We start from the raw sequence: 15188 nt of genomic DNA on the forward strand, positions 1-15188 counted from the left end.
CTGAGAGAGAGGCCGGAGGGAGGGCCAGGGAGGGTATTCCGTTATTGACTCCACGATTTTCTTTGAAGCTCCCGTCAAAAGTTTTCCAAGTTTTGATGCTGATAGTCATATGTGAGAAATGTTTGTAGTCACGTATATCAAATTTATATCCTGCTGTTCTGTTTCTGTGCTTTTGTGCTTAGAGAATAATTTTCATTTTAATGCTGAATCATAGCATTGAAATTCAGGTGTCTTTTGAAGACATTTTCATTGGCATTTCAACTCAACACTTGTCTTACTAAGAGTGCAGCTAACTCAGTTGAAGTGCCACCCACGTGAGCATTGATGACCAAGTATTCCAAGAGCTGGCACTGAGAAACGACGTTATGACTGCTGCCTAGCAGACATCTGTTATAAGGGGCGTCCTGATTTTAGAGGGGTTAGAATGTGGAAAACATATTTCTGAGAATTGAAGAAATATGGCAAACAGTTTTCTCCCCCAATCGTGGGAAGTACAGTAGATCAAAGTCTTCCGCAGGTGAGTGTCTTTCCTCCTCGTTTGACAAAGCCTGGAACTCTCAGACTCATAATCTGATGGGGGAAGCAGATGTGAATGGGTGGTTTATAACAAGGATCAACGTGCAGGTTATTTCCAAAATACTTCTTTTTTTGGTTTCAGAAATGTAAACAAGGAAAACCCCTCTTCGGTGACTTTAACTTTTTTTTTTTTTTTAAGGAATAAAGATCACCGTAAACCCAGAATCAAAGGCAGTCTTGGCTGGACAGTTTGTGAAACTGTGTTGCCGGGCAACTGGACATCCTTTTGTACAGTATCAATGGTTCAAAATGAATAAAGAGGTAATATTTTTAAATGTCTTTTAATTCCTTTGTCATAAGAAGAGAGGATGATAGAAAATTAATTAGCATTATTATCCTCAATGTGCTTTTAGGAATTTTCATCTGATAGACATTGCTGTGTTATTATCGAAGTATCCAATAATTATTTTGGTAAGACAGTTTCAAAATCATATTACAAAAAAATTGTAAGCAATAATAAAATCAGTTCTCTACTCTAAAAATTGTGGAAAATAGCTTGGACCGACAGCGTTAACAAATAGGAAACATCACCAGTACATTTTAACATCTTTATACAAACTCCTTTGCAACAAATTATGTTCCAACTAAAATCTTTAATTACAAGATTTTCAAGGCTACTGCAGTATTATTTAAGCATTCCACATAACTGTATTAGATCAAAAGATTCCGGCTATTGTGGTAGATTCTAAAGTAAAATTCAGGTTGGTGGCAGGGGGCATTTATTCCTCTTGTGGAAGCACTGTATCCCTGCACTGCCAACAGATAATTTAAAATTGCATATTGGAATTCTCTTTCTCCAACGGTCTTTGAGGGGCCAGCCCGGTGGCGCAGCGGTCAAGTGAGCACGTTCTGCTTCGGTGGCCCGGGGCTCGCCAGTCCGGATCCCAAGTGTGGACGTGGCACCGCTTGGCAAGCCATGCTGTGGCAGGCATCCCACATATACAGTAGAGGGAGATGAGCATGGTTGTTAGCTCAGGGCCAGTCTTCCTCAGCAAAAAGAGGAGGATTGGTGGCAGATGTTAGCTCAGGGCTAATCTTCCTCAAAAAAAAAAAAAAGTTCTTTGAGTCCCTCTGTCACTGAGGATTTCTCACTGGTGTTGCTGGCCTGTGTCGTGTCCCACTTTGGTGGGCATCTCTCTTCTCCCTCATCCATCTCCCGTTGCCCCCTTCTCTCCTAGATCGCACCTTAAAACTCCATTTTGTTTTCAACCTGTTAGTCAGATAGCTAAGCTTTCTTCCCAGCTCGATGCTAAAGCTACATTTGCAAACCTGAAACTAGGTAAAGAGCTGTTGTAAGATTACAATCTTTCCTTTAATGGGATCACTCTATGCCTTAGAAGTGTGTGGTTTTATACAGTTTTTTGTCCACATCCCTCACACACAGGTAAAGTAGAGCAGCTGTGGACTGTACTAAAAAGAGCTCATTTAGGCTTTGGTGCCAGACAGCCCGTGTGGAACCCTGACTGTCGTTATGAGCGATGTGAGTTCCTGTTGTCAGGGGTCGTGAGAATTTAGCAGACAGGTGTTTTCTGTGCCTAGGCTTCCACGAGATGGTGACTTAACGTTTTTTACCATATTTTCTCAAATGCAAAGTTGCTTTCATTTTTGTAAATGCCTTTTGAAGGAGAAGTAATGGAGAAAACTTACTATATTATCATTTGTGAAATATGTCCTGATTTGAGAATAGTAGAAATGTAAAGGATGGGGAGTACATCTTAGGTTTGGAGAGTCGTAATGGACTTCAAAGCTTCAGCAAGTTGAGTTTTATCAAACCACTTGTATGTTCATGGGTCTATTTTAAGAAATACTCGTTTAACGAGTACGCGATGAGCAGCTGTTTTGTGCCAGGCCACGTTCAAGGCCATGATGAAGGAGCACTGACTCACAAGGGGCCTGCCTCCTCCAGTGGGGAGAGAGAGACAACAAACAAATAAGATAATTCTTTGAGGGGCTGTCCCCATGGCATAGTGGTTAAGTTTGGTGTGTTCTGCTTCGGCGGTCTGGATTTGAGGGTTTGGATCCCAGGCACAGACCTACACCACTCATCAGCCACGCTGTGGTGGTGACCCATATATAGAGTAGAGGAAGATTGGCACAGATGTTGGCTCAGAGCTAATCTTCTTCAGAAAAAAAAAAAAAAAAAGATAATTGTTTGAGTTAAGTTCTGTGAGGAAAATAAACAAGGTGATGTAAAGTGAGAAGCCACTACAGGTCTTAAGCAGGAGAAGTAACAGGATAGCATTTATGTTTTTAAAACACACGTTTACTGCTCAAAGGGAAGCAAGAGAAAAACAAGAAGACCAAGTTATGTAAGCCTGTGCTACACTAGAAATAGTGGTCATGGTTGTGTGGACTAGAGTGCGGCACTGGAAATGGATCAAAGTGTGTAAGTCAGTTTATTTTAGAGGTAGAGTTAACCAAAGCTGATAGATTCGATGGGAAGCATGAGGAAAAAGGAAGAGACATCAAGGATGACCCTTAGATTTTTTACGTAAGCATCTGGGGATGTGTTACATACTGAGGTATTGAAGCTTGGGAGAGGAATCGAGTTAGGGAGCAAAATCAAGAGTTTAGTTTTAGATTTCTAAATGAATCAGCTAGTCGGTTTGGATATCCGGTGAGACAACATTGAAAGTTTCTGTCGTGGAGGAGGAACCAGTAGAAGAGAGACTAAGAAGAATCTGCAAGAGAGAGAGGAGAAGAACCAGGAGAGGATGGTGTGGAGCCTAAAAGGGAAAGGAGTTCAAGAAGAAAGGAGTGGTCAGCGTTTTCATTGCTGCTCAGAAGTGGGTGTGGGTCAAGAGAGGTTTGTTTTTTTGTTTTTGTTTTTTTAAGATACAAGGCACTAGAGTATATTTTTGAGAGTGATACGACATAAGAGAGAAAAAGATGCTAAAGCAGAGAGAAAATTCCAGGAGCAAGGTCAGAGAGAATGGGATTGTCAGAGAAAAATGTTTTCCTCTACCCTCATGGTCAGTCCTTGGGGGTCTGTGAATTTACTGACAAAATAACAGATTAACAAGAAAAAAATGTTTATTTATATGGAAACTTAGAAAAGAAGTAGCTCCATGAGTGATTAAAGTTAGAGGCTTATGTACCTAACTTAGTAGGGAAAAGGGATGAGGGAGAAGAGGCCTCTATGCGAAGAGCAAATGGTTTTCTTTAGGAAATACAAGGGTTTTCCAGAAGAATAAACAGGAGATAAGAAAGTCTGTGATAATCTTTGTTCATGCAGGTGTGAGTGGTCTCTGCATCTTCCTCACGGCCATAAAACTCCCCTGGGGAGGGGATTTATGGTCTGTTTACTCTTGGGCTCCTTCCTGGGAGTAAAAGCTGCACTGAAGAGGGAATTTATGGCAGCCTCATTTCCCAGAAGTTTCTGCATTTAGTCTGATAAGGGAAGCTCTGAGAAGGCTTCTTTCTGCGTCTGTTGAATCCCAAATGTCTTCAGCTTGAACTAATCTTCATACTGACTCTGGGGTTCTCAATGGGTCCTCATAGATCCTGAACCCAAGTAACCTGTGTTAGGAAGATGCATTTTCCATTTTAACAGGAGGGAAGAGAGTGGTTATAAGTAGGTAGAGACACAGACAGTTTTGTGATTTGGTGGCAGGAAGAGGAGAGTTTCTATCTGAAGCCAATGGCTGAGAGAAGTAGAATTGCAGGAGGTTTGAGGAGAGAGAAAGGATACATTAACAGTATGGTAGGAAAGCAAACTTAGTAGATTAACATGGTAGGATTGTCAGGCAGTGCTCAGTGCAGCCTCCCATCCCAGTTGTCACATCTTCAGCAAAATGTTCTTGCTCTCCTGCAGGTTCTGAGAGGGGAGAGAGTTGAATTCAATTGGTTGGGGTTTGGACAGGGAGAGGGGTGAGCTTGTTAAAGTACTTTGCAAGGGAGCTCATATGAGGCACTTAACTAAGCCTCTTGGCAGAGTTGGGTGGTGCTGATGGGAGCAGCAAAGATGAAAGAAACCATGTGACCAAAGCCCGGGGTGGGGGTGGGGGGGCTGTGGGGGGAAGCTCGGGAAACCCTCGGCCAGCCGGCCGCTCCCTCCATCACAGATACGCTTTCCATAGCGCTTCTCTGTCAGACCTGGAAAGAAGACTATCAGACAGACTATAAGGAGTCTGTCCTCTTAGAGAATTCTGCAGATGAGAAAAGAGAGTCTTGAGGTGGAGTAACTTGCTCACGTGCTCACAGCTAATTTGGTCAGGCCTCACTTTCTGTGCACTCCTCTCCACTTCATGGCGTTTGTTATGGCATGTGGCTACTTAACTCGTAAATGTTGCGTTTGTAGATTCTTTAAATACTAACGATTGAACAGTTTTAAATGACAACAGGTACTTTTCTATTAGTGAGTTTTTGGAAGCTATATGGGAGAGAGCTTAACTCTGGTTAATGGATTTCTGAAAGACTGGATTTCTAAGACTGCAGTCCTAAATTACTCGAAATGTTGTTTGTTTCAAGTAACAAATACTTTAGAACTTGGAAAAAAAAGATATACTTTTCAAAGCTCCAAAGAAATCACACATTTTGCACAGCACCTTTTATAGGGCATGTTTTGATGAGTCATTCACATGTTCTCTTATTGATTCTATCACAGATTCCAAACGGAAATGCATCAGAACTTGTTTTTAACACAGTGCACGTAAAAGATGCAGGCTTTTACGTCTGTCGAGTTAATAATCACTTCACCTTTGAATTCAGCCAATGGTCACAGCTGGATGTTTGTGATGTCACAGAAGTCACAGAAAGCTTCCGGGGTAAGTGATGAATTAAGTTGAATGTTGGGATGGAAATTGCCTTATTTTGTTTTAGTTTAAATGTTTACTTTTACTTTCACAGTATTAAAAATAGCACCAAAAGCTCACCTATGTACTTCACCCAACATAAGGTCACCAATTGTTAAGCTTTTATCCCATGCACTGTCATTCTCTCTCTCTGGATGTCTGTGTATAAGTGCAGACGCCTTAGGATGGCACAGAACCCTTCTTGCTCTGGTCCTGCTGCTGACCTCTTCGCACTTGCCTTCTCTTGTGGATTTGAAGGTGGTGGTCTCTGGTTTTCGAGGAGAAAAAAATCTGATAGTCTTGCTCACTTTTCAGTTCCTTTCCATACTGTATATTTTTCTCCCAAACTATTGCATTATTCCTAAAACATTGTGTTGTGGAATAAAAGCTCTAGGTTTGATGTTGACATGAAAGAGCATGTTGTGTATCATTCTCTGCAATAAAGCATTTCATCAAACTAATTTTCTGCTCTTTGTCATCCATCTTTTTAGTCCAATATCTAGTATTGATCAAGGGAAAAAAACAGTCTAAAGAGCAGCCATCAGATACTATTTTATTTATTCATACACATAGTCAAGAACCATATTCTTTGTCATTTTTGCCAGACAGAAAGAATAGGAGGGAAACAGACTTTCTGTTACCAGTCAGTCTGTCTTCCATTCTTCTCTCTCAATTTAGCTTTTCCTACACCTAAATAGTCTAAAAATAGTCATGATTAATTAAGAGAGTTATTTACATCTTTCTAGAATATTTCTGTGCATGTAATGAACTTTAGTATGTTTATAAATGGAATCTTGTTCATTCAACAGATATTATTGATCACCTGCAATGTGTTAGACCTTGAGTTTCGTGATGGGGACTTGGTGCGTATAGCGTAACATTGACAAACCCTCTGTCCTCAAGGAACTTAAAAAGTAACAATTGAGTGTTCAGTAAATGCTGCTTTCTGATATCTGCATTGGGAAGAAATACTAGTGATAACCTATCTGTATTTATTCAGTGCTAGTAACAAAATTCCTTATTTTAATGTCATGTTAAACAGCAGAATTTAGAGCTTTCTGTGTTGAACGTGAATATCTTTCAAGATGTTAATAAGTTGTTTCACCTTACCAAGAGGATTCTGCCACCAGACACATTTGGAAACCACTGGAACTGTTTTCTCCTCTTAAATACACAATGCATACTAACACTTTGAGAACTCTGAGAAGTCCTGCAATAAAAAATCTGTGTAGGGCCTGGCCCGGTGGCGCAGCGGTTAAGTGCAAACGTTCTGCTTCGGCAGCCCGGGGTTCACCAGTTCGGATGCCGGGTGCGGACATGGCACTCCTTGGCACGCCATGCCGTGGAGGCATCCCACACATAAAGTAGAGGAAGATGGGCATAGATGTTAGCTCAAGGCCAGTCTTCCTCAGCAAAAAGAGGAGGATTGGCAGCAGATGTTAGCTCAGGGCTAATCTTCCTCAAAAAAAACGCAAAAACTGTTTAAATTTGTTTAACCCAGAATTTTCTAAACTTATTTGTCCACAGCATCCTTTTATCCACAGAACATCTCTTAATATTTTTAGACGTGCTACAGTTCTATGAAACATAGTTCGGGAGATGCTATTAAAGATTGTAAAAAAATGAAAGGTGAACTTGAAAACATTTATTTTTTAAATTATTAAAAAATTTTAACGTAGAGATTTTATTTATGTTCAATGTTTTTCTTTTAAGGAAGCTTGGATGGCGTCTCTGAATCTAAGTTGCAAATCTGTGTTGAACCAAGGTCCCAAAAGCTGATGCCTGGTAGCACCTTGGTCTTACAGTGTGTCGCTGTTGGAAGCCCTATTCCTCAGTACCAGTGGTTCAAAAATGAATCACCGTTGACGCATGAGACGAAAAAGCTATATATGGTAGGAAGTTGGTTTTGGGCTATTTTTTGTGTTAGTAGGTGAAATAAATAATATAATTGAAAATTAAGGTGCACATTAAAATTCATATTCTTTGGGGTTTTTTAATGTGTTCAGTATTTTTGTTTCAAGTCCCTGCTTCCTTGATATTAAGTGATTCTTATATTTGCAAAAGTGCTAGAATATACTGCCAGCCCACATCTAAGGGCTTATACTAAGTATTGCAGCAAACTCACCGTTATTAGAATCATTGTATCATTTGCTTGCTACTATTTAACCTAATTGAATGGAAATGATCTAAGAATGTCTAAAGCCTTCTGAAATTTTGTTTTGTAGTTTTTTAAAATACAAAATAACTTTTTCTCCAAGCAAATTTAAATTAAAATTGAAGAGGAAATGTGTGTGTTTTGATGTTGATGTAGGTGCCTTATGTGGATTTGGAACATCAAGGAACCTATTGGTGTCATGTTTATAACGATCGAGACAGTCAACATAGCAAGAAGGTAGAAATCATCATAGGTAAGCAGTGTTACTCAGTGTTCTGACAAATGGAGTATAATACAAGCTATATGAAAAGAGAAGTTTGAGCAATGGAAATTCTACTACTTGTTACCCCGTTCTATTTAATGATGTAAGTATCAGGAGTTATATTGTTTATCTAGAAATTTGAGAGAATGCATACAAAATTTATGATCTAGGTTGACATACAAAGAGCGGAAAGAATCAGGAAAAATTGTTTTATTTAGATCATTTTAGTTATTTTTGAATTTTATAGTTTATTTAAACATTTATGGCAAAAATGTATTTTTTAAAACTTTAGTTATAAAAAACTTGATATAGTGGGGAAAGATTTTTAGTAAAACATTTTTAAAAAACAAACATCACAGGGGCTGGCCCAGGGGTGTAGTGGTTAAGTTTGTGCACTCTGCTTCAGTGGCCCAGGGTTCGCCAGTTCAGGTCTTGGGCTCAGACCTACACACCGCTCGCTCATCAAGCCATGTTGTCGTGGTTTCCCACATACAAAATAGAGGAAAATTGGCACAGATGTTAGCTCAGGGCCAATCTTCCTCACTAAAAAAAAAGAAAAAGGAAAATCACAGACATATAAAGGAAAGAATGATTATTCACAACAATCCCCATTATGAAGTACATAATTTGGGAGTTTGTTCTATTTCAGCGTAATGCATTTATAGTTATGTTAATAGTAGGAGATGTTGATGCATATGTTGGTTTGCCAACATATTTCTGTGATATTTATCTCTCTGTTTGCTTGATGGCTGCCCTTCCTAAGATCATGAATTACAATATATTCACATTTGTTTTCTCTGGAACAAGGAAGAACAGATGAGGCAGTGGAGTGCACTGAAGGTAGTGTAATCCTTTGGTTTGAAACCAAATATCCTGCATGCTGGTTCCTCTGGGATTGGTAGAGTGCAGTGATGGAAAAAATACTAGCTATTAGAAGTAATTTTCATCGAAAGATATTGTATCTTAGTCTTTGAGGACTTGTAAATTGCCACAGACCATTAAACTGACACACTATTAAAATAACTCATTTTCACTTGATATGCTATTGCATATAAGAATAAAATTCCTGCACAACATCGTCTCAACAGTGAATTTGCAATTCTTAATGTTAATTTTTATCTTCATAAAATTTATAAAAAAGATAGATGTCTGTACCATCGTGGATCGTTGTTTAGATTATTTTATCTATTCTTGAGCCATGATAATATGCCTCTCAAACACAAATGTAGTTTCTATAAAAGTTTCAGCACAGGAGATTTATTGTTTAACTTGTTTTATCAAGTATTAAATATTTTGTTTTAAAATAAAATTGATAAGATCCATTTTTTGAAGCTACAAGGCTGTAGATTAATCTACCATGTCACTTTTACGTAATGTATAAAGAGAACTGAAAATCTATTTCAGCATAAGCTACTAATTTGTTGTAATTAACCAAAGCATTGTACATGAGTTGTATTGAGTAAATTTTAAAACTTATTTTCCCTTGGTATGATATCACATTGTTTTACAAAATTAAGTTTGTGGATAGCAAAGTATTTTTTCAATTTCTGCCTCTTTAAACTATTATATAACCTTAGGCTCTACTTGGGTGAATTAAGAAAATAATGTTAAATCTTAGGTTTCCTGGTTTTCCTGTCTTTCGTATCATTATGGTGGCACTTTGAATACTATAATTACTGCTTTCATCCCAACACGTTATCCTGAACCGGGATTCTCTAGCATAAGAGGATTCCAGTCCCGTGATCTCTGGGCCCTACCTGAGGGAAGCTATGGGAAGAAATCCTAACCAAACTCTTCTTCATTCTCTTACTTTTTTTTTTGCCTAGTTGCATGATTTTTAAAACTTCCTAACTTTGGCACCTTCTAAGAATAAACATAAACTAGCATTGCTGTTTTCAGGGTGGTGCTTGTAAGTTACCACTGGCTGTGCTGACTCTTTGCCTGCAAGATTCTCCCTATAATTTCTGCAGTAGGGAACACGCTACTAAATAATAATTTTCAAATAAATCTGTTCAGAACACTTAGAGATGAAAATCAAACTATCTACTCCAAAAATTTCAGAGGGAAAAATTAGATGCAACTTCTCTTTGTAAAAAAGTCTACAAAGTTGAGGCATTTTATAATTGGTGGATTGACACATACCGTAAACAGTGTCCTGCATCGTATCGTTTTTTACTTGTAGAACATGATGTTATCTATTTCATTTTACGTCTCTTATTAAAGATATTTCATCGGGACAGGGTGGGGATTGAATAGGTGAAGCTCAGGGGATTTTTTAGGGCAGTGAAACTATTCTCTGTGATCATTGTAATGATGAATACATGTGAGCAAGTTTAAAAAAATCGTTTAGTAGGAGGTCAGAGGAGGGGGGATCCCAGGATGGAATGCAAAATATGACCAAAAAACCTGAACGGATTACGAATGTCTAAAGCAACCTCACTGAAGAGGGGGAGGAAGAACAACGTGCTGACCTAAGTAACTGGAAATGAGTGACGTCTGTACGACAGAAGGCTGAAGAAATCGTACATCACCCTGTACTCCAGTTGATGCCTCTCCTGAGTTATCTTACATCACGTAGAAGAATAAGTTTCTGCGTAACATCTTAGGAATAGTATAACGTTTGTAGTTTATTGTTACTGTTCACTTTTATCTTCATAAGATTTGTAAAGGAAAGATAGATGACTATAATGTCGTGGATATTTGCTTAGATGATTTTATGTGTCCTTTAGCGAGAGGGTACAGGTTAACAATTCAGAAACCAGTTTACCTCCAAAAACACGTTACACCAGTCTAACTATGAGGAAAACATCAGCAAATCCCAATTGAGAGACATTCTACACAGTACCTCACCAGTACACCTCAAAACCGTCAAGGTCATCAAAAAGCAAGGAAAGTCTGAGAAACTGTCACAACGAAGAGGAGCCTAAGATGCCACGAGTAAATGTAATGTGGTGTCCTGAATGGGGTCTTGGAACAAAAAAGAACATTAATGGTTGTGACAATGTACTTTACTGACATGTTAAAAATAGGGAAACTGGGTATGGGTATATAGAGGAACTCTGCAATGTTGTCACATTAGTTCTGTAAATCTTAAACTGTTCTAAAGTTAAAAGTTTATTAAAAAAAGATCATTTGAGATTGTTAATTAGTTTCAAGAAGTTTATAGTTGAGGCCACAGACAGACCTCTCCCTTAACTGTTTTTGTCCCATAATTGACCAGAATATCTAAAACTTTGAACAAATTATGAGTCAGTGTATTTAGCTTTTTGCCATTTAATGAAGATAATAATAGCTAAGCAGTCCTAAATGATATCCACAACAGTGTGCTTTCCCATTCAGTATTTGCATGGCTTCTCCTTTAAGGCATTTGAAAAGTTCTAAACTGATGAAACATTATAACATTTAATAACTCAAAACCAAATACTCCTTTGATTAGTTTTACTGATTATTGTACAATTCACTATTACAGTTTACTTACTATTACTTACAATTTACTATAAATTGGCTGTTAGATTATTTAAAGCTAATCAATTTTCTCATTTCATTTTAGATGAGTTAAATCATCTTGGGCATCCCGGTGAGTAATATAAACGTAAAACATTAGTTTTAGACTTTTGAGTTATTGAATACAGTAAGTTAAAGATACTGTAGATATTCTTTTGCTATAGTAGTACTAGTTACTTTTTTCCTTTATTAAAATAATATCACAGGGGCCGGCCCCGTGGCCGAGTGGTTAAGTTTGTGCGCTCTGCTTTGGCAGCACAGGGTTTTGCCAGTTCAGATCCTGGGTGTGGACCTAGGACTGCTCATCAAGCCATGCTGAGGTGGCATCCCACATAGCACAGCAAGAAGGACCTACAGCTAGAATATACAACTATGTACTGGGGGGCTTTGGGGAGAAGAAGAGAAGAAAAAAAGAAGATTGGAAACAGATGTTAGCTGAGGTACCAATCTTTAAAAAACAAAAATAATAATATCATAATTTAGGCTTGAAATTAGTACTTACATGAAGTACAATTTCATGCAGGTGGAAATATTTACGATATTCTAGATTGTAAGACTATAAGGATAGAAAAGTAAGTATACTGAGATAATGTAGAATATCAATTTTTTTATCATTGTATATGATTCTATATCATAAAAGGCAGTTAATGGGGCAAGTGCCCATTTAATTTGAAATGATGAGAAACAAGTCTTTGAACAGTAACAGAGGTAACGTTTCTGAACTCGCCAGACCCCTGGGACCTTGTTCAGAGTCGCTCAATCATGGAACATATGAACTAGTTGAGTGGCGTCTTTATCTGAAGTAAAAGGTGTGTTAGTGGGAATAGTTGGCGCTATACAGATAAGTAGTTGGTCAGTGACCTTTAAGAGACTGACAGCCGGCAGAGGTATTCATCATTCTTTGGCCAGTTTTAATCAGAACAGATTTCTGAACAAGCTAAGCTAAAGGGAAAGCCTTAACTGAGATGAAAGAGGTGTTGATTGTGAGGATTCCATAAACACAGAGGAATCTGAAAGGCAGTGTTGGGATCTGTGAGTATATCTGAAAATAAGACCTTACAGGAGTAGATTCAGAAAGCAGTTATATCATTTCGTGTTTATAGAGAGCCCTCTTATTTCTCAACATGTTATTTCTCATTATTTTAGCACCCTAGCTGGCTTGCTTAGTTCCTTGCCCATGTTTTGTGAATAGAATCTATTGTGAGTGATGGTTGGGCTGTGCTGATGACATACAAGCAGATCAGGCAGACCAGAGGCCGCTGTCACCACACTGGTCTTGCCGAACCAACCTCGAGCTCAGGGGAAGCCTTGGTGAGACGTGCTTCAAACTCCAGACCCTCATGGTGCCAGAGACCATCCTGTCACGTAGCCGCTGGTTTCTCTTGGCCTGGTTAGAATCCTCCTTTCCTAAACTGGTCTGTTATTTCTCGCCCTTCAGTGAACGTTGTGAAAAGTTATTTCAGGAAAACCTTTGCAAACAGCCACCACTACGCTCTAAAATTTTCTTGGCCCTCTCTTTCGTTATATCCTTACTCCTCAAGATTCAGAAACACCAAAAAATTTGAGTTTTAAAAACAAAGAAGAATTTTAATAGACATCATTCAGTAGCATATGAATTATTAAAAATGCAAGCAAAGTTACCCTGTCTATGAGAGTAGACACATTACTGATTGAGCTCCCGCATTTCTTCCCTCGTGGTCCTCAGGGGTGGGAGGTGTTTCATTTTATGTGTAGGCAATGACAAAAGCGTGGACTGTAGAATGAGATCTGCTAGCTTGATAGCTTTGGATAAGTGACTTAATCTCTCCCTGCCTCAGAGTCCTTCTCTGTGTAATGGAGGTAACAGTAGTACAAACTTCATAGAGTGAAGGGAGGTCTATGTCAATCAGATGTATTTAAAGCACGTAGAACAGAGCCAGGCAGGCATTCAGTGAACATTAACTACTCCTGCGATTTCTTATTACCACCACCCACTGCAGGCAGACTGTAATTTCCACCTAGCACATTAAAGATGGTTACCCCCAGCTGTGGCAATTAATTACTAAAGACGTTCCCCTGCTCTGATTCCAACTCTGTCTAGCCAGGTATATGTTTTTATCAAGAATCTGAAAATCTTAAAATCGTAAGTTAGCTGTTGGACAACATATTCTATCTTGTTACTGTTCATTGCTTCCATACATCTCTAACCCTGAAGATATTTGAATCATGGATAATAACGTCTTAATTTTTTTGCATTTTTATCTTTTTATAGATAATAAAGAGCAAACAGCTGACCAGCCTTTGGGTGAGTAGAGCGTTAAAATGCTTGATTAAAATATCATTATAGTATATAACTCTTTTATGGTGATCGTGAAGGGATTTAAGACATTTTAATTTGACAGCTTTTATAAATATTTGAATAACACTGAGACCAAATGGTTTATTTTGGATATTTGTAAAAGAAATTATAGGACAGGAGGCTTAAAGAGATTATGAATTCAGTTTCTGGGACCAAGTCAGCTTCTGTGGAGTGATTTCTTTGTTTTGGCAACATGCAAACAAACCTATAAACGGAAAGAAACATGTATGTTGCATAGAAGTGAGAAATACTATCTCCTGGTGGGGTTAGATTACGAAAAAGCAGGGAGATTGCCCACAGCAGCTCTATGTTTTGAAGGATGAATAGGAGAAGGGCCTTCCAGGCAGAGAGAACATGAAATCCTAAGTACAGCGTTGTAGAGAATGAGACAGCCTGTTGAATTTGGGGAGCTGCAAGTAACACACAGTGCTCTGGAGCATAAAGAGAATGAGGCTAGAGAAGCAGAGTGAGACCAGATCTGGAGGAGCCCCATTTCCCAGGCAAGCCATTGGAAGGGAACTCTGATAGAGGGTGAATGAGATTTGTCTCTCTGAAAGACCAGTCTTGTGTCAGTGTAGAAAATAAACTGAAAGGAGAGGATGTTTTGGTTAGGCGAAAAATTAAGAGACTGTTGTAATAGTCTTGGTAAGAAATAATGGGAATCTAAACTAGAGTGGTACCAGTGAGAATTCAGAAGATAAAGAACAAATTCAGGAAGTCTTTAGGTGATGGAATCAGTAAGCTGTTTTTGTCACCTTGCTGTAGGTTCTAAAAAATAGAGAGAGGGTCTGGCCAAGTGGTGCAGTGGTTGAGTTTGTGCACTCTGTATCAGCAGCCCAAGGTTCACGGGTTTATCCCAGGCGTGGACCTACATACTGCTCATTAAACCATGCTGTGGCAGTGTCCCACATACAAAAATAGAGGAAGACTGGCATAGATGTTAGCTCAGTGATAGTCTTCCTCAAGCAAAAAGAGGAAGATTGGCAACAGATGTTAGCTCAGGGTCAATCTTCCTCACCAAAAAAAAGAAAGAAAGAAAAGAAAAGAAAACGTTTTTAAAAAAATAGAGAAGAATCACCATGTCTGCAAGGATTCTCGCTTGGACCACTGGGCGGATGGTGATAGAGCCCATTGAGTTAGACAATACAGAATCAAATGCAAGATTCAGAGGATAGATGACCATCAGTTTGCTCTCTAACCAGTTTGAGGTATTTGTGTCACATCTAGGTGAAGATACATAGCAAGCAGTTGTGTACATGGATCTGGAACACTAAGGAGAGGCCAGGATTGGAGATACAGTTAATGAGCATCGCCAGCATAGACATGGAAGTTAAAACCAAAGGGTAGCGTACATGAGCTTGCTACAAGCCATAGAGAAAAGGGCACAAACTGGCTAACCTGGGGGGGGTCTAATTTTTAACAATTAGACTCAGTTGTCACTGATCAGATATCATATAAAGTTCAGATTTCTAGGTTCTTTCGAAAAGTAATAGTGGCTGTTCCTTTAAAAGGGGCATGTGCTCCCGTTTTCCTCTTGTGAACATTGGGTCTTTACTCTCC

At 38.8% G+C, this 15188-nt stretch overlaps 1 protein-coding gene across 2 annotated transcripts in view; it reads left to right on the forward strand.

Moving 5' to 3' along the window:
- Nucleotides 1-15188, forward strand: part of MALT1 (MALT1 paracaspase) — a 62789-nt gene that overhangs the window by 18601 nt on the left and 29000 nt on the right. The window contains exons 3-9 of one of the 2 annotated variants that reach the window (XM_023647884.2): nt 716-837; nt 5183-5342; nt 7083-7261; nt 7681-7777; nt 8594-8626; nt 11337-11363; nt 13542-13574. In XM_023647884.2, coding sequence (XP_023503652.1) covers nt 716-837; nt 5183-5342; nt 7083-7261; nt 7681-7777; nt 8594-8626; nt 11337-11363; nt 13542-13574 — 651 coding nt within the window. The remainder of the gene's footprint in view (nt 1-715; nt 838-5182; nt 5343-7082; nt 7262-7680; nt 7778-8593; nt 8627-11336; nt 11364-13541; nt 13575-15188) is intronic. The other variant, XM_023647885.2, reaches the window with a different exon arrangement.

The sequence above is a fragment of the Equus caballus genome, chromosome 8 (assembly GCF_041296265.1).
Source record: "Equus caballus isolate H_3958 breed thoroughbred chromosome 8, TB-T2T, whole genome shotgun sequence".
Classification (NCBI taxonomy): domain Eukaryota; kingdom Metazoa; phylum Chordata; class Mammalia; order Perissodactyla; family Equidae; genus Equus; species Equus caballus.